Source organism: Camelus bactrianus, chromosome 13 (genome assembly GCF_048773025.1).
Source record: "Camelus bactrianus isolate YW-2024 breed Bactrian camel chromosome 13, ASM4877302v1, whole genome shotgun sequence".
NCBI classification, from domain to species: Eukaryota; Metazoa; Chordata; class Mammalia; order Artiodactyla; family Camelidae; genus Camelus; species Camelus bactrianus.
Genome location: NC_133551.1, coordinates 39,896,973 through 39,919,035, shown reverse-complemented (window position 1 = coordinate 39,919,035; position 22,063 = coordinate 39,896,973). Strand labels below are relative to the sequence as shown.

Here is a 22,063-nt window from a genome sequence, read left to right as displayed (position 1 = left end):
TTGCAGGGCCTCCCCAGTGCACTGGATGTGGTAGTGTACACAGCCACATCTCACTGATTCCTCAATACGGCATCTCCAGGAGACCACAGTCACATGTCACAGACAAGGAAATTGAGGCGTGGCCAAGGTAACTTGCCCAAGGCCACCAGCTAGGAAGCAGCAGGGCCAGGATCCAAACATGATTCTCTTTGAGGACTTATGCATTACTGGAAAGTTGGACTAGATTCATTTATTTGTTCACTTGTCACTGAACAAATATTTACTGAGCATATACTATGTGCCATGTACGGTACCAGGAGTGAATGAGACAGTCTCTGTCCCTGGACCTTCTTTAAGGCCCTTTTCCAAGGACTGGGAATGATCTCTTCTTGTCCTTCTGCTCTGTGCCAGGAGCATACCTAAATTAAGTCATTTAATCTTCACAGCAATCTGGAGATATAGAGATTATTATCTTTATTGTTTTGTATTTTTAAATCCTATTTCTCTATTTTCTCCTTTAAAATTTTTTTTTTTTAATTTAATGGCGGTATTGGCCATTGAACCCAGGACCTCCTGCATGCTAAGAATGTGCTCTGCCTCTGAGCACCCTCTCCCTCCATTAGGTCTATTTCACAGATAAGAAAGCTGAGACTGAGAAAAGGAAGTGACTTGCCCAAGGGTGCACTGCTGGGAAGGGGTGCGGCCTGTGCTTGGCTGACCTGGGGTGGCTGTTCTGTATGTGTCCCCAAAGCCTGACACCTCTAACCTTCAGCTCAGCAGTGCAGGGTGGATGCTCTGCCAGCCATGGCCATGTGCCCGCCCAGCCTGTGACCCGTGAGTCCGGCTCATTCTCTCAACTCTTTTCTTTACTTAGCAAGTCATACACACTCTTCAGTGTTGAAGTTTGGAATTCTCCTCCACCAGGAAGCCTTCCCTAACCTACCCACCTACAGCCTAGGACAGAGGCCTCCTTATCTCATAGACCTGGCCACTGTGTATCTTTGTTTCCCCCACTAGACTCTCAGCAAAAGTTCCACATGTGGGTCCCAGGCATCTGCACAGTGTCTGCGAGGAGTGGGTGTGGGGGTATCTGGGGGAGGAAGGAGTCCAGACTCCATCCCTGGAACCCTCCCTCCTTCCTGGCCTCCTTATTCCTGCCCTCCATGCTCTGGCACTCTGGCTCTCCTTGCCGGTTCCCTCTTTCTCCTCCTTCCCTCCTCAGTCGACAAAGAACGGGATGCCCTTTGCCCAAGTCAAGCCCTCTCTGTGGACCTCAGTGCTCCCACCAGCATAAGGTGCACATTAAGAGGCCTTTCCGCTCTACCAAGCCCCATGCCGAGCGCTGGGATAAAGCAAGAAATCAGAAACAGTTCCTCAGCAAATGATATAAAACCCGATCAAATGGCATCCGTATTAACCACCATGGGGGCCATTAAGTCTGCAAGCCTCAGGGAGATTTCTGGCAACGGTAGCGGTGAAAATTTGCATAGCCAAATGGAAAAGTCCAGGGATCCTGCCGCGCACTAGCAGGGACGCCAGGAGGGCAGGTACGCAGCGCACGGTCCTCTGGAGGGTCACAAATCACAAGGCCCTGGTTGCCGTGGCAGCGGTAGCAAGGTGGCGGTGGGGCAGCGGCCAGCCCGCCCTGCGGGCGCGGAGGAGTCTGGAGTCCCCCAGTCGGAGTCCCCCAGTCGGAGTCCCGCGAGGACCACGCTGCGGTGGGACCGGCGAGCGCCATGGCCACCAAGTGGTTCACTGGGGCGCCCTTCGGGGTGCAGAGCCACAGGTAGGGTGCGGCGGGGGTGGGGGGTGGGGAGAGAGCGCCCACCGATGCGGGGGCTGCAGCCTAGGGAAGGGGGAGCCAAGGGAGGGGGAGGGCTGGCAGTGAGGAGTGCGGGGGCAGGTCTTTCTCTGCCCCTCCTGCCTGCTGCACTTCCCTGCCCAGAGTACTTTTACCATCGTTATTAAGTTATTTAAAACCATTTTAGGAGCACCTACTATGTGCTGCTCAGAGAGGCCAAGAGGCCTGGCCTATAGGAGGTCACTCAGCTCGAAAGTCATGCGCAGGATTTCAGCCCAGGTGTCTGTCTTCATTCATACATACAAATGATACACATCCTGTATATGTATACCACCTGCGATATACATATAATCACCTACTGTGTGCCAGGCACAGCTCCACCATCTGGGAATAGAACAGTGAACAAAACAGCAAAACCCTTGTTCATGAGCTTGCATTCTTGTGGGAGGGGTGCTTGGAGTAGATAATAAAAAAGAAAAGTATATAAAATGTTGGATAGTGATGAGGGCTATGGAGGAAAAGGAAACTGGGAGGAGGAGCTGGCAAGTGCTGGAGGGCAAGGTGGGGGCTGCACTGAGAAGGTGACTTTTGAGTCAAGGCTGCCAGCAGGGGGTGACGTGACCAGGCAAGGGTGGAATCTAGGGAGAGGGAACCTGGAAGGATGAAGACCCCAGGGTGGAAGCAGCCCTGCTTATCCTTCATGGGCCAGCTCCAGAGTCACCTGCCCTAGAATGCCAACTCCCCCACCCGCCAGAACTGCCCACGCCAGGGCTGGGTGCCAAGCATTGCCCTCTCACGGGGTGTCCTTCCATCCCAGGTTTGATGTCTCCGCTGTTTATCCCAACCAGAAGAAGTTCAGCACCTTCACAGAGGCCCCGTACTCCAGGGCTTATTCCATAGACGTGGTGAGTTTGTGGACCTCCCCTGACTCTCCCAGTGCTCTGGCCACTGCCCCTCTAAGTGCCCCCCACCATGGTGGATGAGCCATGCCCCACACCCCTCTGTGCCCTCAGTCCACAGCCCAGAGCTTGTGGCCTTGACGTGTTTGATAAACGCAAAACTGCCGTGAAAACAGCATGGGTCGGGGCCACAGAGACCAGGGCTCCATTTCCAGCTCTTGCACTGACTGGCTCTAGGCCCTTGAATGGGTTAGTACCCCTCTGTGAAATGGAAGGTGCCCAAGGATAGGGGAAGTCATGGTTGCACCTTGAGTGCCATGCCCTTCGGTGCCAGGCTTGGTGCTGGGGGATGGGATCCCAGAGGGGCATTGCCTGTCCATCCCCAGGCCAGGGTGACAGCTTGGTAGGGACTTGCTCTGTAGGTGGGCTGGTGGGTGTGGCTGGTCCCCGCTCTGACTGTGCTCTGACGCAGTCCCACATAGGACCTGGGTCCTATGGCTGCAAGGAGACCTGCTTCAGCAAGAAGAAGCTGAAGAAGGAGGTGGGCACAGGCTGGGCCAGGGCCCAGGAAGCCACCCGGCTGACCCAGCTGCCCCACTTCCAGTACCAGACCATCATGAGAGAGAAGCAGCTGCAGGTGAGGCCCCCGGGACCATGCCCCACCCCACCTCTGGTGCCAGATCCTTCTGTCCAGTCCTAGCTGCCCCCAAGGTGGCCTGCAGTGCCCTCCCAGGTCCAGGTAGAGCTCATCCTTTAAGGAACACATCATCCCCTGGGCTCTTCCCCACATGGGCATTCCTAAGTTTAAAGTTTTCACCTCTGCTCTCTTCTCTTGGGGCAGAAAGAGAAGCTGGGGCCTGGCTCCTACAACTTCAAAGACTTCTTAGAACAGCTGCAGCAGAAACCGGGCAGCACTCGGGGGCTGCTCAGCTCTGGGGAGATTCGCTTCCGAGGACTCATTGGGGTAGGTGGTCTCATACACGGACTGGAACCCCTGCCCTACTGCCACTCTCTGTCCCAGGAGCATGCAGCCTGGGTGGTACTGGAAGCACCCTTCCTCGTGCTGTCTCCCTCCCAGTCTTGGCTAGGCTCTCCTCTGGGACTCCACAGCCCCCTGCTTTCCAGGGCCACAACTTTGAGCCCACTGGCTGTTCCTGCATCTCCTCTACCAGACCAGGACTCACTGCTGGCAGCGATGGATCTGGTTCATCTTTGAGTCCCTAGTACAGAGCCCAGCATGCATTAGGTGCTCAACATACTCATCCATCTATATAGCCATCCATTTAGGCAGCAGATAATGGTTGAGCGCCCCCTAGTGCCATGTACCAGGCCCTGGGGATCCTGCAGTGACAAAGACAAAGTCTCTGCCCTCAGGGAGCTGTGGTCCTCATGGTAGAAACAAGAGCACAAAGAAGCAACTCGAATATAATCAGGGCCATGAGGAAAAATGAGACAGGGAGAGATGGTGAAGGATGGTGGTGCTATTTACAGAGTATTCAGGGAAGACCTCTGGGAGGAGGTGGCATTTGAGCAAAACCAGTGGTAGGTGAGCCACAGAGACTCAGAATCTGAGGGTGAGGGCAGGAAGAGGAGAGAGCAGAGAAGTGTGGACCAGGGCACGAGGACATTCGGACAAGGTGGGAGCCTCGGGTTGGATGCCAAGTGCTGTGGGAGGACAGTGGAGGGTTTTGACACGGGGAGGGCTGACATACGCGCTTGTGGAGGTAGGGGTTGGAGACGTCCAGATGGGGGGCAATAGTGCTGAGAGGGACTGCAGTGGCATTGGTGTGGGTCAGGATGGTCGTCCTGTGTGTGGAGGGCACTGAGTGAGTTTCAAGCTCAGTAAGGTCACGGGGAAGGGGGCAGGACTCACACCCACATGGAACAAGCTCTGCTGTTTGCTGACTGCCCCTCCTCCCCTGGCCCTGGTGCTCTCCACCGGACAGCCTTGTCCTCCTACTCCTCAAATGCGCCCTCAGTGCCTTCAGTGGGAGCTTTGCTCCTGCTGTTCCTTCTTACCAGGAATGCCACTCCTCCCTCGGTGACCCCTTCACCTAAGGACCTACTCATCCCTCGGCTCTCAGCTCCAAGGTCTGACCTGACCCCATAAGGTGACACCTCCCTTCCCAGGAGTCCCGATTGTGGTTGTGTGTTTGGTGTCTCTCCCTGACGGCACAGCAGCCCCTGAGGGTGGACCACACCTGCCCGGTTCGCTCACTGCAAAATTCCCAGGTCTTAGCAGTGTGCCTGGCACAGAGCAGAGTCTCCGTGGACCAAGTGCAGGCCTGCCTCCTAAGTACCAGGTATTCCAAAACATTCTAACTTTTTACAGCCACTCCAGACAAGGCCCTGGAGCTCAGAGAAGATAAACATCTTGCCCCAGTGGAACATCCTACCCAAAACCAGGGCCTTTCTCCTACACCTCACCACCTCCAAACCTTCAATGAAACCTGGAAATTACTCCTTGCCATGTTCGGGGGACAGGCGCAGGCATCCTCAGGTGCAGAAGCTGTAACTGCGCTGTAGCAGGGAGTGCCTGGAGGCATTTAAAGATGAGTCATGACAGCTAAAGTAATGACAGCTGACACTTAGCACCTACCATGTGCCAGACACCCTTCTAAGCACTTGAGTGTACTAATTAATGTAATCCTCACAACCTAACCCCCTGAAGCAGGCACTATCAGCCCCACTTCACAGACGAGAAAACAAGCACAGAGAGGTTTAGTGACTGCCTAAGGTCACAGAGCTACTAAGTGGCAGAGGACAGATTTGAATCCAAGTTGTCCACACATAACCATTATGTTTCACCCATAGGCTTGACTCACTTGGATTTTGTTCCTTGACAGTCTGTGGGGGGGCAGGGTCTAAGGTCAGGCCCAGCCCCGCTGATGGTGGAGGGGTTCAGGGAACAAATCAGATGCTGTCTGTTTCCTCGTGTGCCCCGACCCCCAGCTCTGGGGCATCAGTGAGTGTTGGCTGTGCAGAATGAAGGTCCCATGGCCTGTCTCTCCTTTCCAGCTCTCTTCTCCCCTCTGGTCCCCATATCTGCCCCTGCAGTAACCTCACTGGGCCCTGCGGGATTTCTCCAAGCCACTCTCCCAGGCTCAGGGCTGGACGGTAAGTTCAAGGAGGTGGCACTGCCCTTGTGGGCAGAAGACAGCCGCTGGGGAGGTCACAGCCAAGGCCTGGTTTTCTCAGCCGCCATCTTGCTGTGAGACCTGGGCTGGGAACTTGATGGCCTCCTCTGGTCTCTGCTCCCTCCAGTTGTCCCCCTTGCTGCTGGGACAGGCCTACAAATGCCACCTGCGTGGGGTGCTGACTTCTCCTTGGGAGTCTCCCCAGTGCCAATGCCAAAGCTGTGGGTGCCTGCTCCTGGGCTTGGTGAATCCTTCCCCAGGGAGGAGGGGGCTGTTGAACCACACCCTTGCAAAGCCAGTGCCCTCTCCTCTGGCACTGGGCTCTGCCTCCACTCCCTCCCTAGTGCCCTCTGCCTTCTCTTGGCTCTGGGGATGCTGGGCTCTGCAGCCCTGGAGTTCCTCTGCCAGTCTCCCTCCAGGGCTCCTCTCTCCCAGCCCCGTCTTCCCTGCCACTCTTTGGGGGGGATCTCTCTTGCCCAGCCAGGCTCCATGCGCAGAGCTCCAGATCCCTACCCCAGGGCCCCCCAGGACCCTCAAACTCTGCCTGCCTCCCTGCCCCCAGGTCAGCGTCTCCCTCAGGCCTGCTCTTCCCAGGGAATGGCACCACCCAGTGGCCAGAGCCAGAAACCCAGCGGCACCTTGTTCCCGCAGTCGTGGGGATCTGCCTCCTGTCCTCCTTCCATTCCCATGGCCTCCACCCAGGCCTAGGCAATGCTCCCCTCCCCACTTCCAGCCCAGCCTCATGACTGATTTCCTGGTCGCCTACCATTGCCCAAGTCACCTTCCTTAGCACCCGCACATCTCAGAATCAGGTCTGGACTCCCCAGTGCAGCCTTCAGGGTCTTCCTAACTCCTTCCCACCAAACCTGTCTCAAGGGTGCTGCTGTTCTGGCCCCCTTGCCTTTGCCCCTCTACCAGGGGGGACCTGCCTCTCTCTCACCTGTCTTCTGGGATCCTTGTCTTTCTTCAGAGTCCTGTTAAAACAATATCTTATGCTTTGTTGACAGAGCGCCCAGCACTGGGCTCCACCTGGTCTGTGAGCTCCGCAGGGAGCAGCGGCTGCTCTCACCCCTTTGTTATAATCCTCACCTCTAAGGTCTCCGGAGATGAGCTCATTGCCCTCCGGCCCCCAGTGCCTGCACAATGCCTGGCAATCAGTAGAGGCTCAGAAAACTCATGCAGGGATTTTGCAGTTGGAACCCTTGTGCTGCCCTTTTCTGGAGGTGGGACCTTGACCGGAGGTTTGCCTCTCTGAGACTCAGTTTTTCCATCTGTTGATTGCGAATGGCACTGATTTGATCTCATCAGGTAGCCTCCAGGACAAAGATGTTAAGTAACGCTTGTGAAGCACCTGACACCTGATGCCCGGACCCACCTTCCTACATTGGGGCTTTTCTCCTGAACACACCTGGATATCTCAGGCCCTGGAAGGAGGCAAGGGAAGCCTTCTTCCTCTGAGAGCAAGCAAATCTGATGCCTGCAGTAGCCTGACTCTCCCCACCTCAGAGTTCCATGCCTCTTCCTGCAGTCCTGGGCAGCTTCTGGAGGTGGGCAGGGTTGAGCCATCCATGGAGAGGCAGCGACCCCATGTGGCTAAAAGGTGCAAAGCAACAGCAAACATCCTACCAGGTCTTGACCCAAAGACCCACCCACCCACCCAGCTACAGTGCAGGGTGGAAATCCTTACCCCACGTACAAAGGCTAGATTTCTGACCCTGGCAGTTGAGGCCCCAGGTGATCATTCCAGCCACAGTTCTCAACCTCTCTTACTTCCTTCTTCTGCCCCCTCCCACAAAGACAGCCACCCCACCCTAACTTATCTGGCATTGGTGCCCACTATGGACTGGGCACATGCAGGCAGCTTTATAACATTATTTCATTTCAGCCTCATTACCCTGGGAAAGTACAGCTATCCCTATGCTAAATATATGGACCCATGGGGCTAAGAAAAATTAGGTGGTGTGCCTGAGGCCACTCAGCTAGGAAGAAGCAGAGTCAGGATTTGAATCTGGGACTTCAGATCCCTCCAGGCCACAAGCACTGCTCACAGCACAGGGAGAAACCCATTCATGTAAATGCAGGGCTGTGACACAGGGGTGTCGTGGATGGGGTTTCTGAGACCACCAAAGTAAGCAGCTGTCTGGAGTGAGAGGGGAAGGAGGACTTCATTCCCAGGAGAGATGACATTCACGCTGGTGTTGCAGGGTTAGCAGAATTTTCCAAGGTCAAGAAGGCAGGAAGGGCATTTTGGGTGGCAGTAATGGCAGAAGCAAAGGCAAGGAGGTTGGCAGAATGGCATGTGTTTGGGGACCAGCATGGAGCCCACTTTGGCTGAAGTGTCAGATGTAGGAAGGGAGCAGGTGGGATAAGTTGGGCAGACAGGTGGGGCCCCAGTAAAGAGTCTGAACCTGGGACTGAAGGTCTGAGCAGCGGTGGAGGCTCAGAGGCCAACAGTGCAGTGCTGGGGGCTCTGACAGTCCCAGTCCCCTCTGCAGGGCATCTCTTCCTCAGGTGCACTCAGCAGCACAAGGAGTGGGACTAATGGCCTTTATGTCCCTTCCTTCCCCGGCCAGAACTACTATCCAGGCCCTGGAAATTACGGGGAGAAGGGCAACCCCTACACGAAACTGGAGGAGAGTGCCTGGAACCGGTCTCATTCTGAGGGCCTCATGTGCAGGATGACCAACAAGCCACCCCCCTTGGCTCACCAGGTATCACCCTACCTGGCCAGGCCTCACCTGCCTTCCTGTGAAGCCTTGAGGGAGACTCCCAGGGCGCATGGGGACCCCGCAGCCCTGAGGAGGGGGCGACGGACCTGCAGGGATTGTCCTCTGTGCTCCCTTCCAGGGGAGTGGTCTGGCCCCTGGCACCTACACCATCAAAAGTGGCATCGAGGCGTACCTGGCACAATCCACGGGCACCCGAAGCCTCTATGACACGTTCTCTGGTGACCGAAGCAAGCCCCAGCCTTTTGGATATCACTCTGTGCAGGTGTGTACCCGGGGGGCTGTGGGAGTGCATTCCCCAAAGGAAGATGGGCCTCTCTTTTCCGCACCACCCTGTGTGCTAGGCTTTGCGCAGGGCCCTGGACAGAGCCGGGACTTGAACCCCAGGGTGTCTGCATGACTTCACTGCCAGTTCTCTCTCCTGTGCACCAGCATGAACTGCAGAGAAGCTGCAGGTGGCCGCAGTGTGAGGCCTGGAGGGGAGACTGGCCGCCAGGCCTGCAGGGACCTCTGCAGCGCAGGCCTGGGCATCCTGCTGTTTTGGAGACACTTCCCAGGCACCGCAGACCCAGCTAAGCTGTCTGGGTTAGTGGCAGTGCTGTTAACGAGGCAGAGAACTGGAGGGCCGGGAGGGGTCCAATTTTAGCTCAATGCCCCCTTTCCTGCACCCATCAAGTTTCTGTTATGTGATCTCTAGCACTTTGTGCTTTGCCTTCATAGCAATGGAACTTTAAGTATTTATCTCACTACCCGTCTGTCTCCACTCTGCATTCGCTCATGTATACCTTGGGCCAGATCATTGTCCAGGTGCAGGGGAACCTGCCCCCGTGGTGCTTACATTCTAGTGGAAAGGTAAACATAAACATGAATGAAAACAATATAGAGTGTTAACAGGGAGTTGGTGCTACGGTAAAGGGCATTGGGAGTGCTAGGAAATGGGGAGGTAGAATGTTGAAATACTTCTGGACCAGCTGGTAAAATGCCATTGAATGAGTCCTACAACCTGGCTCCTCCCCGGGGCCTCCCAGGCCTCCTCATGACCAGCTACTAAGGTGTCCTGCCCAGCATAGCAGGGGCCTTGGACCCTCCTCAAGCCCTACAGCCAATGCCCAGGCCATATGGTAATTTGTGTTATCTAAAACTTAATAGACTTTTTTTTTTTTTTAAGAGCAGTTTTAGGTTCACAGCAAAATTGAGCAGAAAGTAGAGTTCCCATGCATCCTCTGTCCTCGCTACACACCCAGCCTCCCCACTGTCAATCATCCGCCCCAGAGCGGAACATTTGTTACAGTCGATGAATCTGCATCATTACTGTCCAAAGCCCATCATTTACATTAGGGTTCATTCCTGGTGGTGTACGTTCTGTGGGTCTGGACAAATGTAAAATAACAAGTCCCAACCAGTATGGTATCACACAGAGTAGTTTCACTGCCCTAAGTATCCTGTGGGTTCCTGCATCATTCTGGTTTTTAAATATTTGGACTATCGTGCTCCTGCTTAGAACAGCACCCGGCTCAGTAAATGTCCATGAAACGAGAGAAAGAAACAAGAAGTAGATGAAGCAAGCTGGTTGCAGGGTGTGGCACGCAGAAGGGGCTGTTAGAGATGCTGTCAGACTGGCCCCACCCCTTCCTGGGGGGCTGTATCTCCGTCGCCCAGGTTGGGCTGGGCTGGCCTGGCCATGGGACACTGGCAGACAGGAGAGGTTGATGCCTCACTGGACGACCTGCCTGTCTGATTGCTGGTGAGGGTCCAGAAACTCGGCTCTGCTCTTGCTTTTCCTGGCATAACAGATACCTTTTTTTCCTCTGTTTCTCAGAAAAAAAAGCCCAGGGAACTGATGAATTTCAAGAGCTTCGTGGAAGAACTGAACTCACGTCACAATAAGAAGCGTGGAGTTTTTTCAAAACTTCCCCGCAACCCAGAAACCCCTACAGAAAGAATTTACTGGGCCACCCTTAGCCAGTGTCCCCGAAAGCTAGTTAGTGCCCCCCAACCATGGCCTGCCTTCCTTATTCTCTTGGAAGAGGGCTCTCCTGCAGGGGCAGGGTTGGGGGGTGGCTATTTCAGGGGAAAGCTCCGCCTTGGGTGTCAGACCTACCTGCTTCCCAGTTCTGGTCTTGCACTTACTGGTCACACTGGGTCAGTCTCTCTTACTCTCTGAACCTCAGTTCACACGCTTGTCCCAGGAGCGAAACCTGGTGTCTGTGAGAATTCAGTGAGGTTAAGTCCTAGAGCCTGTGGCATGGAGCCTGGCACCAGGGGAGAGTCCAGCCGCCACTAATCTCTGCCCCCGCCCCCTCCCCCGCAGAGAGGCCAAGGGGAAGACTGCTGCAGGGCGGAGTGTGGATAAGGTGCATGCCCGGACAGAGGGACACACACCTGCTCTGTCCATGGGACTGGTGGGCTCCTCTCTGGGGGCTCGGCAGCCAGTGGTCTGAGTAGGCCCTGGGCTTTTAGTCGGCCCTTCAAGCAGGGTCTGCCCCACCTCCTCGGGAAGGGGAGTGGGGAGCTGCTAAGGGCTTGGGAAGGGGTTGGGTCCAGAAGAATGAAAAAGGGTTCCAACGTTTCCTGAATGCCTGCTCTGGGCCACTGAGGAAGGGATCATCATTTGCATTTCACAAAAGGAAACTGAGGCCCAGGGATAGGAAGGGATTTGCCCAGGCTCCCCAAGGGGGAGAAGGAGGCAAGATTAGAACCCAGCTCTTCCAGCTCCTAAGCCTGTGTGGCTTCTGCTCCTCAGGATGGGGTCTGGAGCATTTCTCTGGACCCTGACACACTGGGAGGGCCCTTGGAAACCTGGAAAGAGGTGTCAGGCTGATGGGTGGGGGACAGAGTGGGTGGCATGGGTCCTGAGGGCACCTCTGGGCCCCTTCATCCCCGGAGAATGGGCTCCTGGTGAGTTGGGAGGTGGCTGAGTACCTTCCCCAGTCCTTGGCTCAAGACCCAGGGCTGCCAGGTGGGTGAGGTCAGCTGCCTGGAGCCCTCACCTGCCCTGGCCCCAGACTGACCATCAAGACCTCTCCAGCTTTCAGCCTTCGTTCCTTACCCCTAGGCCACGTCTGGTCCAGGTATGTGGCTTCCTCCAGAGAAGGAATGCAGACACATCAAGCAGCCACCATTCCTGCTGTCCTCCAAGCGGATAGGCATACAGGACTATCAGATGATTTTGGGAAGCTGGGTGAGTGGGTCTGGGTGGGGCATACATGGTGATGAGCAGGAAGTTGTCTCTTGCCTCTGCAGGCAGCTCCCAGGCCTCCTTCTCCCTGGGAACTGATGCTCTCAGGGAGTCGGATCCCACCTCCTTTCTCTGCTGGGGACTAACACCCACTCCCGCTGTCTCGTTTCTCTAAGGCAGTGGTTTTCAAACTTGAGCAGGCATGAGCATCATCTGGAGGGCTTGCTAGAACACAGGTGGCCGGGCTCCATGCCAGAGCTTCTGATTCAGTACGCCTGGAGTGAGGCCTGGAATTTGCATTTGTAACGAGTTCCCAGGTGATGTGGATACTGCTGTTCCAGGGACCACAATTTGAAAATCACTGTGCTAAAGGGACATCACCCCAGAGCCCTTCCACGCTCTTATTTTCCTAGGGGAGTGCTCCCTCCATTCTCTTTGTGTTTGTCTTGGGGCCTCAGGGGCAGCGGGGAGAGTTGGCCCATTCCTCATCCCTGGTTGAGCAAGGACTCCTCTGTCTCTTCCCCTCTTCCCCACTCCCCAGAGGCAGCCATCCATCCTGAGTGTGTAATGCAATCTTCAGTTTGTTGGTGTTCTTGTAAGACACCAAGTTCTTGGGTTCCTGTGTCTGCCTTCTTCATTCACCAAATGGCACAGGGCATCAGCCTCATCCTGTTTCTTATTCCTACCCTTCAGTTTGTAAGCACATCTTTTATTGCGGTCTAATAACCACACAGAAATGTTTGTGAGTTCTAAGTGAACAGCTTCATGAATTATCACAAAATGGGCCCACAGTGGAACCACCCCCAGAGCACTGAAGAGCACATTTCTGGCACCCTAGGGCCACCCCCGACCTCTCTCCCTGTCCTGACTTCCAGTAACACAGGTTTGTTTTGCCTGGTTTTGAACAGCTGTGTAGTTTTAAGCTGTGTATTTCTCCTGATTTCCCTAGGAACATCTTGCTTATAACCTGACTGCCTTCCCACGAAGCTCCCCCTGCCCTACCCCCCCCCCCACCCCGAGCTCTTTCCATTCCATTCCACTTCCTCGCTTCCCGAGCAATGACTTGGCCCCAGTGTGCCCACACCCTGCCTGCCCTACTCGGTTCTTATGAGGTCCAGCTGCTCAAGTCTCCCGTACCTTCCCTTTTCCTGCCTCCAGCCTGTACCTGCTGCAGGGGAGAGGATCTTCGCTTGGGGACCCCAAATAAGATGTTTAGACAAGAGCCAAATGACCATGTCGCTACCACAGGGCTAGCCACTCCAAAGTGGGAGGGCCGATGTGAGGTCCGGTCCAGAGGCTGAGTTCGCCCTATTCCAGGGCAGGAGTGTCCCTCTGCCTGCACACCCTGGCCAGGAGCCTGCTCCCTGGCAAGACAGGTCTTTCCCTTGTTGGTGGCAAGTCTGGCTTCACATTGGACTAGTGCCTGATTTCTAACGTCTCCCAGTCTACCCTTGGGACAGATCCTGTGCAGATGGCCGGTTCCTGCATCCTGTCACTCTCCTGTCTTCACTGGTCACCCTGGGCAGGCTACATCTCCTCTCTGGGCCCCTCCGTTGGTGCCTCTCATATGCACCACCTGGGTTTCTGGGTGGGCTGGTGTATTGATTTTCTAGAGCTGTCACTCGTTACACTGGTTACATTGGATTAAGGGCCCACCCTACTCCACTATGACCTCATCTCAACTGATTACATCTGCAGCTATTTCCAAACAAGTCCATTCTCTGAGGTACTGGGGGTTAGGACTTCCATATATCTCTTTGGGGAACATAATTCAACCTTTAACAGATAGAGCAGGGAGGAGTCTGTGAGGAGGCAAGGAGGCTGAGATCAAGTCTCCAAGCCAGGCATCTGGTTTGCTAATGTCCTGTCTCCTCTTCCGGTGCAGAACCCCGTAGGTGTGGGTCGCTACCTCAACACCAGGCTGTTAGAGACAAATGACCATCGGCAGCGGTACCGGTCCCTGTTCATGGGCGGATCCAAGCGCTACCCCTCGGACCCTGCCCGGGACAGGTTCATGCAGTGAGTGCCGCTGGAGCTCCAGCAGAGGGGCGAGGGCACAGAGGGCCTCACTCTGGGCTGGGCTGGGGAATCCCCCATCTTGTGCTTGGTTCCCGTGGGAACACAGATGCTGCCCCTAGTGCCAGCCAAACACCTGTCTGTAGGAAGAGTTCAGATCCTGGCTCTGATGCTTACTGGCTGTGTGAGGTGGGGCACGTTACTTAACCTCTCTAAGCCTCACTTCCCTTAACTGTCAAATGAGCAGAGGACTGTGGAGACCCAAATGAGATACTCTTGTTTAAAGCTGATGGTAAAGAGAAAAGGAACTCAATAAATGCTAACACCTCTACCCACAACCCACGCAGTCTAGGATTGCCTCGTGTGGCTTCATCACAGGGGATCTGTTTCTTGGCATTCAAAACAGGGTTGGTAAAACTCATCTTATAGGGTTGCTGTGAAGCCTAAAGAAAAAATACGTGGAATTCTGTGGCTAAAACAGCACGCAAAAATTAGCTGTGCCATGTTTTATTGACCTAAGTTGCCATCAGTTGCCATATAATCTCAATTTCAGAAATGTTAAAATGCGAATAAGCACGCACTATAGAATGGGAAACTCTGTCATTCCGTCACTGGAAATTCTGGTGAGGGCCTGGAGACCAGATTCTGGGGGCCAGATCTCTCAGGGAAAACCAGCTTTTAAATATGTTTTATCAAAGTAGTCCTGTATCTTCTTTCTTGATCAACACCTTTGTTCTGGTGGATTCCTTAGGAGGTAACGTTTTTGATAGACAGCAAGCCAGAAAAAGATTCTTTTTTCTCCCTGCACAGCTGATCAGTAGTCTGGTTGGAAATAATATTTTAGTTGGAAATAATTTTCCCTGGGAATTTTGAAGGCTTTGCTGCATTGCCTTCAAGCCTCAAGCATGGTTGTTTGAGAATTCTGATGCTATCTTAGTTTCCTGTCCTTTGTATATAAACTGCACCTTCCTCTCTGGAAGCTTGTAGGATCTTCTCTGTGTCCCTTGTGTTCTGAAATTTCATGACGATGGGTGTTACTGTGAGTCTGCTTTCCTCCATTGTTTTGGGTACTTAATGGATTCCTTCCTTCTGGAGACTCAGGACCTTCTATTCTGGGAAAATTTTTTGTGTTCTTGTGCTTGGTGGCTTCCTCCTGTCTGTTTTCACTCCTCTCTTTGGTTGGTAGACATTCTGGTTTGATGCTCTGGTTTTCTTTTTTTTCCCCTTCTTTCCTATTTCTGCTTTTTCTATCCTACTTTCTGGTAAATCTTCCTCGTCCTTTTATTCGAACCCTGCTATTGTCTTTTGAAAATTTGGCTTTCATCTTTTTTAGTTTCTGAGAGTTCTTTTGTGTTGTGGAGTGCATTTCCCCCGCTTAACTAGCCTCCAGTTCCGTGCCATGTGTGCACTGTGTTCATTCATCTAGGGATGGCAGTGACAGTCTTCCTTCAGTTTCCTTCCATTCCCTGCATTACCTCCACTTCTTCCCTGTTCCTTTTCTTCTTTCACTTGTTCATATTTGAGAGGAAATCACTAAAAAATGCTATGAGTCTGGGTAGGCCTTCACTGGTGATGAAGGAAAAATGGATGTGGGGCTTGTGGGGGGCCATGTCCCAGGTCTTGAGTCCCTGGGATGTGCCCCACCAAGTGTGGGTCCTTGGCTTCGTGCAGGAAAGAATTCAAGTGTGAGCCACAGTTGAGTACAGGTAGATTTATTTAGAGAGATACATACTGCATAGGGTGTAGGCTGTTTCAAAAGGCAAGAGAAAGGCCACGAGGTGTGGGGGTTGGGTGCTCGGGTTAAAGTAAAAGTAGGTACACACTCCATAGACAGAGTACGGGGCCGTCTCCAAAGAGGAGGGAGTGAAAAAGGGCTGCTAGGTGTGGTGTTGCCAGTTTTTATGGGCTCAGTAGCTTCACCCCCCTGCAGGTGGGACCCTTCCAACTACCCTGGGGGAAGGGGCTGAGATTCCCAGGAACTGGGCTACCACCCACTCTGACCTTTTGTGGCTAGCCTTGGGACTGTCATGGCACCTGCGGGCATGTTATTCACCATGCTAATATGTTACAATGAGCATATAATGAAGCTCAAGGTCTATTAGAAGTCAAACCTCCTGCTATCTTAATCCTCAAGGCCAACTGGGAGTTGACTCTTCCACCATTTTGGTGTTAATTGCTGTCATTCCTTGAATGGCTGTGCCCTGCCCCCTTCTGTCCTGTCTCACTGGGAGTGAGGGGATGGGGATTCTGTTGGGAGACCCTCAATGTCAATGTTTCTAGGTATTTTCTCTGGGACCATTCAACTTCTCTAGAAAAGGATCCTGCATCCTGGGGGGTAGGGGATGGTGGTGAGTGGGGTTGCTGGTGTTTAGGGGAAGGAGGTTGGGAGTCTCCATCAGTATAGGGACTTCCACCTCCTCCCTCTATTCTCACTATGGTGCCTGTCTGCCCACCTTCCACTGAGCTGGTCTCCCCACCCCCAGCCTCTCTGAATACTAGTCTCCTGCTGGGTGGGTGAAGAGTGTGTGGTGGGGAGTGTCTAAGTTTCCCCTTGTTTTCAGTCATCAGTCTTGTGCCTGCTTTTTGAGATACTGGTGTCTCTACTCCAATTCCTGGGCCTCCCTGGGGCTTGTGGCAGGAGCTGGCAAGCTTCTCTTTGGCTCCCCTACTGCAGGCAGCTTGCTCTTTGACTCTCTCAGCTCTGCTGACGGCTCCCTGCACTTTGCATTTCCCCTAAATATGTTAACACCCTTGTCCTTTGATATTTCCCCTCCTTTTCTTGTGTGTCTATTTAAAAAGAATTCCTTTATAGTGCTTTTACTGAATTACAGGAAGGAATAGAGGGAACAGAGGTAAATGCACGAATTCATCTGCCTTGTTTGATTGAAAACCATATGGACCACTTTTAGTGTGCAAAAGCATGTTCTTTGCCTTTTGAGCCCAAGGTGGTTAGCCTTCTTGACTAGTGTTCAACCAGGACCAGAGAGAGGAGCAGCTTGCCGCAGGTCACACGGCTGGTAGTGGCAGAGCTGGAACTAGAATCCCCTAGAACTTCCCTTCCTAGAGCAGGGGGCTTTCCCCACACCAATGCCCACGTGAGGATTTGGAAGGTTGCTGGGAAGAGTGCCATGCTCTGATTCCTGCAGGGCCACCCCTCCCCAGCCACCCTGTCAGCAAAGCCCCATCCTATATACTGTTTGCTCAGTGAAGGGCTCTAGGGAAGGGAAGGATGCCCCACCCACATTGGACCTTCAACTTCCTCCCCCTGAACATCTTACTCCCCCTTGGGTCCAAACTGCCCCTTTCACTGCTGTTAAAACATCCAACACTCAGGCTTGTGAGAGTTACAGGATTTCTCTTGTGACCTGGCTTAGAATTCTGTGTCTCCTACTTAGCTGTGTGACCTGGGGCAGGTTGCTTGGAGACAGATTTTCTCCTGAAAAGTGAGAGTAAACAAAGTAACCACCTTGTAGAGTCTGCTTTGAGGACTAAAGGAGATTATGCATGTAAATGTGCTCTTTCCTGTGGATGGTGTTTTGTAGGTATGTTGTACATGCTGGCTCCCTGACCCTTTAGCAGCTGCTATGCCTTGGCAGAATTCTGTCTCATTAATATAAGGGATAAGTTCTTTCCAGAGGCTTAAAATGCACATCATCCAGGAAAGAAAATATATTGGCTTAAATCACACTTTGTTGTCAAAGACTCAAGGAAAAGCCTCTACTAAGATGGAGATTCAAAGACTCAAGGAAAAGCCTCTACTAAGATGGAGATTTGATAGGGACAGGGGAGAAAGAGGAGGGCATTTGAATCCTGAGGGAGGGTGGGAGCTTTGAAAGAGGAGGCCCAAAACAAAATGTGATAGTGAAATACTAAAGGTTTTTCATGAAGTCAAGAACAAAACAGGTATGCCTATATCACGGGCATTATTCAGCTAGCAAATGCAGTAAGACAAGAAATTAAAATGTTGGTAAGGAAGAGCAAAATCATCACAATTTATAACGATATGTGTGTTTACCTAAAGAAATCCAAGAAGTTTCATTTTAAAACTGTAAAGCTAAGGAAGTGAGTACAGTGAAGTGTGTTAAAAAAAAAAAAAGTTTCCTCTGACACTGCAGCCACAACAAATAGATAACTTCATTGAGAAAAAGAAAAAGATTCCATTCTTAGCCACACAAACAATAAAATACATTGGGATAAACTTAATAAGGTGTATTTAAGGCATAAATGAAGAAAAATATAAACCTTTACTAAAAGGTGTTAAAGAAGGCCCAAATAACTGGAGAGAATACTATGTTCATGGATGGAAAGACTCAGTGATCTTCCTCATCAGTATACACATTTAGTGCCATTTTTATCAAATTGTAAGGGGGCTGGTGGGGGAATCTGATACATTTATTATAAACGTTGTCTGAAAGAATAAATACATATTAATATTAAAAATAGAATAACAATACATTAAAAATACATAGCCATATGCATGGACAACACACTATGGAAGACTAGGCTGCACACTGTTGACCATGGTTACACCTGGGGGGTTACCAAGGTCTTTTGCATTTACCTGGTTTTATTTCTTAAATGTTTGAATTTTTCAAAATAAACATATTATTTTTATAATCAGAAAAAAAAAGCAAATAAAAAAGGACAAGACAGACTGCACAAATTATAGGTTCTCCTTGTACACCCACCTCCAGCCAAGAGTCACCCTTTGTCTTCCAGACCTCAGGTTTCCCATCTGTAAAGGGGGAATAATGTATACCCTGCAGAGACATGGACATATATAATTAAGGCTTATGAATGATACTGAATGGAAGCTAACCACAGGTGCCTGTGGTTGTCTGTTGGTCAGGCTGGTGCATGATTCTCCCTGGGGCTGAGGTTCCTTGTTCATGAAGCCCTGATTCAACTGGGCCCTTGGGTCAGGAGGACTGTGCCGCGAGGCACAGAAGGTGGGTCATAAGTTGGGAAGGATTTCCTTATACACTCTTTCATTGATCGATTCATTTGAGAGACCTGTTCTGTGCTTGGTTCTGCCCTCGGTACTGCTGAGCTGCTGATCGTTTTTAGGTGAAGAGGAATGTTCTCTCATTCACTGAGTTATTCATTTCTGGGCTCATATTTTATTTTCTAAGACTTATTTTTTGTTTTCTGAATGTTCCTTTTAGTAACAACGTGCTCCTATTTCATGGATACAGTGCTTCCTCATCCTTTGAAGGTATTATTAGACAAGCTTGCCTGACATTGTCCTTTCCCCCCTCAAGATTTCCTTTGTGTGTGTATGTGTTTGTTTTGGCCTCAATCTTCCGTATTAGCAATTTTTCTCAAATATCTAGTGATCTTTGACTACGTATTCATGTCCAACTAAAAATCCCACTAAAGGCCCTGGGACACTTACTGACCACGGGCTTCAGCATAGGATGACCAAGCTGGGTGTTTTCCCTGGGGGAATTTGATGTCAGTGATGTTAGATATTTTTCTCTTGGCCTTGTTGTGGAGAATGCTCTTCTGGGGGTTGCAAGCCTGACTGCTGGGGCTGTAAGGGTAGGAGAAGAACCTAGAGGTCTCCATATTTAGGGACTGAACTCCCATTTGATTCCCTGCTTTTTGTCTTTAAATTTTTTTTTAATGGAGATACTGGACATTGAACCCAGGACCTTGTGCATGCTAAGCATGCACCCTACCACTGAGCTATACCCTCCCCAAACCTATGCAGTATTCATAGTTTTAATTGCTTTAAATATTAAACAAGACAGATTGAAACCAAAAGAAGCAATCATTCAACTCTAGAAGTTTTTTAAAAATCAAAATAAAGGTTTTAAAAAGCAGGAGTGAAGAGTTAATAAGAACAGTTGGAGTCTGGAGGGATGAAGGCGTTCTCATTGGAGCCTCACAATTCCTCCTTGTTGACGTGCTATTTTTAATCCCTGCCTTGGGCTTCAGGGTGGTGGCCACGATCCAGTGTGGCTGTGGATGGAAAAGTGCAGAGTCCGCAAGGTGTAGAATACTAGCGTCACCTCCAAAAGTTTCCTTGTGCCATTTGTAGTCAGTCTCCACCCCCTCCCCCTGCCCCTGGCAACTACTGATGTGATCAGCACCCCTATAGTGTTGCCTCTTCCAGAATGTCATATAAATGGAATCATGCCGTATGTAGAATTATGTGCGTTTCATTTTGCATGGTGTTCTTGAGATTCATCCAGGTTGCTGCTTGTATCAGCAATTTGCTCCTTTCTAGTGCTGACTTGTCTTCTGTTGAATGAATGTACCATGGTTTATCCAGTTCCAAGGAAAAGGACATTTGGGTTGTTCCCAGCCTGGGCAATTCTGAATAAATTGGCTATAAGCAGCCACACGCTGGTCTTTGTGTAGACATATGCTTTTGTTTTTCTTTGGCAAATATCTAGAGTAGAATTTCTAGGGCGCTTGGTATGTGTGTGTTTAGCTTTACAAGAAAGTGCCAAGTTATTTTCTGAAATGGCTGTACGAGGTTATAGTCCCACCGGCAATGTATTTGGGGTCTAATTGCTTCACATCTTTGTCAGCATTGGTGCTATTAGGTTTTTTTCCTTCCAACTTTAGCCATCCTAATAAGTGTATTTCCTTGTGGTTTGGATTTGCATTTCTCCAACGACAAAATGTGGGGCATCTTTTCATGTACTTCCTCTGTGTCTCTTCTTCTGCACATTAAAAAAAATGGTTGCTTGTTCTCTTCTATTAAGTTTTGAGAGTTTGTTATATATTCAAGGCATCTATCCTTTATCAGAGATATGTTTTGCAAACATTTTCTTGCAGACACTCAGAAAGGTTTAACGGGAAGTAACTCTTGTGTTTTAAGGACGTGTTCTGTGGCATTGTAAGGTAGGGGTATGGGGTGGGGCCAGATAGAGACCAGGAGGCTGTCTTGGTGTCAAGTGAGAGCGGAGGCTTTGAGCCAGGCCAGGGGCAGTGGACTGGGGAGGAGTGAAGGGCAGAAGGCATGGAGATCCAGCAGATGGCACTGAAGGGCTCTTTTGCCTTGTGAGCCCTCCCTCCTGCCTGCCTTCTTTTGACAGATACTTGTGAACACCACCTTCCAAGCACAGGGACAGTCTAGGTAAAGGGGAGATATCAATAAATAAACCAAAGTCTTGTTTAAAAGGCAGGCAATGAACAAACACATAAATATGTGCAACATAACGGCTGGTAGATGCTGTTGGACACACAAAGCAAAGGGGTTTTTATGAAATGCCATCTTCCAAATGGCTCCTGAGATGGAAGCTAGAATCCTCACATGTCCCACTCTTAGGAAAGAATCAGAGCAATGGGAGGGACACCAGACTGTGGGCAGGGGCTCTGGGCTGGAGTTCTGGTCATCGGGGTGACCTCAGGCAAGTTCCCTCCTTTTTCTGGTCCTCAGTACCCCTCACAGGGTGGCTAGGTGATCTTTCAGGTGCTAGGATTTTGTATTCAAAGCTCTTTCAAACCAATGTGGGGGCTCTGATGAGTCAAACCAGGTGCAAAGTAGAGGAATCTCCTCTTTAGAACCAGGCTGTTTTGTTGGGAAAGCTCTGCAAGTCACCCATTTTGGCCTCTCACCCAGTGTAGGACCCCTAGGAAGCACAGCCAAGCAGTACCCGCTCACCCCCGACAGGCGCTCCGCCAAGGAGGGAAGCTTACTCCCTTCCAAGGCACCAGGTCCATTTTCTCTCTCTCTGTTTTTTTAAGGGAAAGAATCACACCTTTTACTAAGGGGAAGTGCCCTCCAACTGTGGATCATAATTCAGATCCTATTCCCTAAAGCCGCGCATGAAGGACAGCCTGCAGTGACCGGAGGACCCAAAGGCCTGAAGACAAATCTAGGAATGGGAGGATAAAAGTGGGGATGGGGGGTGGTCTTGGAGAAGGGACACATGGGACGCCTGGGAGAGGGCAGAGGGGTGGTGGGATGACATTTACTGGCGACATCAACCCAGAAGTCACCATGTCTACTGTGACAGCTGGGGACCAGATATCTTTTGATACAAGAGATCAGTTATCCTGAGAATTCAAATCAGCCCATGAGATGAACATGGAAGCCAGACAGCAGATGGACTAAAGGGGTGGAATGTGGTTGACACTCTTGGAACCCCTTCTATTCTAAAGCCAAATTGCTTGACTCTCTGTTCATTAAAATCCAAAGAGAGTTGGGAGAGTGTAGTATATGTCATAAGGCAACTGTAGGGCCTCTCCAGGAACACACTGTCTCCATCCCAGGATGCTTCTGGGAGCTCAGCAGGACCAAAATTCTATGAGGAGGCTGCTGGCCACCAGGCAAGGTGCAGCCATTGGGAACAATCAGTTCCACCCCCAAG

At 51.4% G+C, this 22,063-nt stretch overlaps 1 protein-coding gene across 1 annotated transcript; it reads left to right on the top strand.

The window, feature by feature from the left end:
- Positions 1-1,542: 1,542 nt before the first annotated feature.
- Positions 1,543-21,510, top strand: CIMAP2 (ciliary microtubule associated protein 2). The gene is made up of 10 exons (XM_074377808.1): positions 1,543-1,765; positions 2,598-2,685; positions 3,152-3,316; positions 3,521-3,643; positions 8,390-8,527; positions 8,664-8,807; positions 10,362-10,523; positions 11,598-11,723; positions 13,606-13,739; positions 21,438-21,510. The coding sequence occupies exons 1-10, from the start codon at positions 1,716-1,718 to the stop codon at positions 21,508-21,510; spliced, it is 1,203 nt and encodes a 400-aa protein (XP_074233909.1). The 5' UTR covers positions 1,543-1,715.
- Positions 21,511-22,063: the final 553 nt, after the last annotated feature.

What these genes read in the sequence shown, in the direction of transcription:
- CIMAP2 (XM_074377808.1), top strand. Translation starts at nt 1,716, where the DNA reads ATGGCCACCAAGTGGTTCACTGGGGCGCCCTTCGGGGTGCAGAGCCAC. An exon ending in CACCCCCCTTGGCTCACCAG is followed by an intron (nt 8,528 to 8,663) that starts GTATCACCCTAC and finishes GCTCCCTTCCAG; the next exon opens with GGGAGTGGTCTGGCCCCTGG. An exon ending in TTGGATATCACTCTGTGCAG is followed by an intron (nt 8,808 to 10,361) that starts GTGTGTACCCGG and finishes TCTGTTTCTCAG; the next exon opens with AAAAAAAAGCCCAGGGAACT.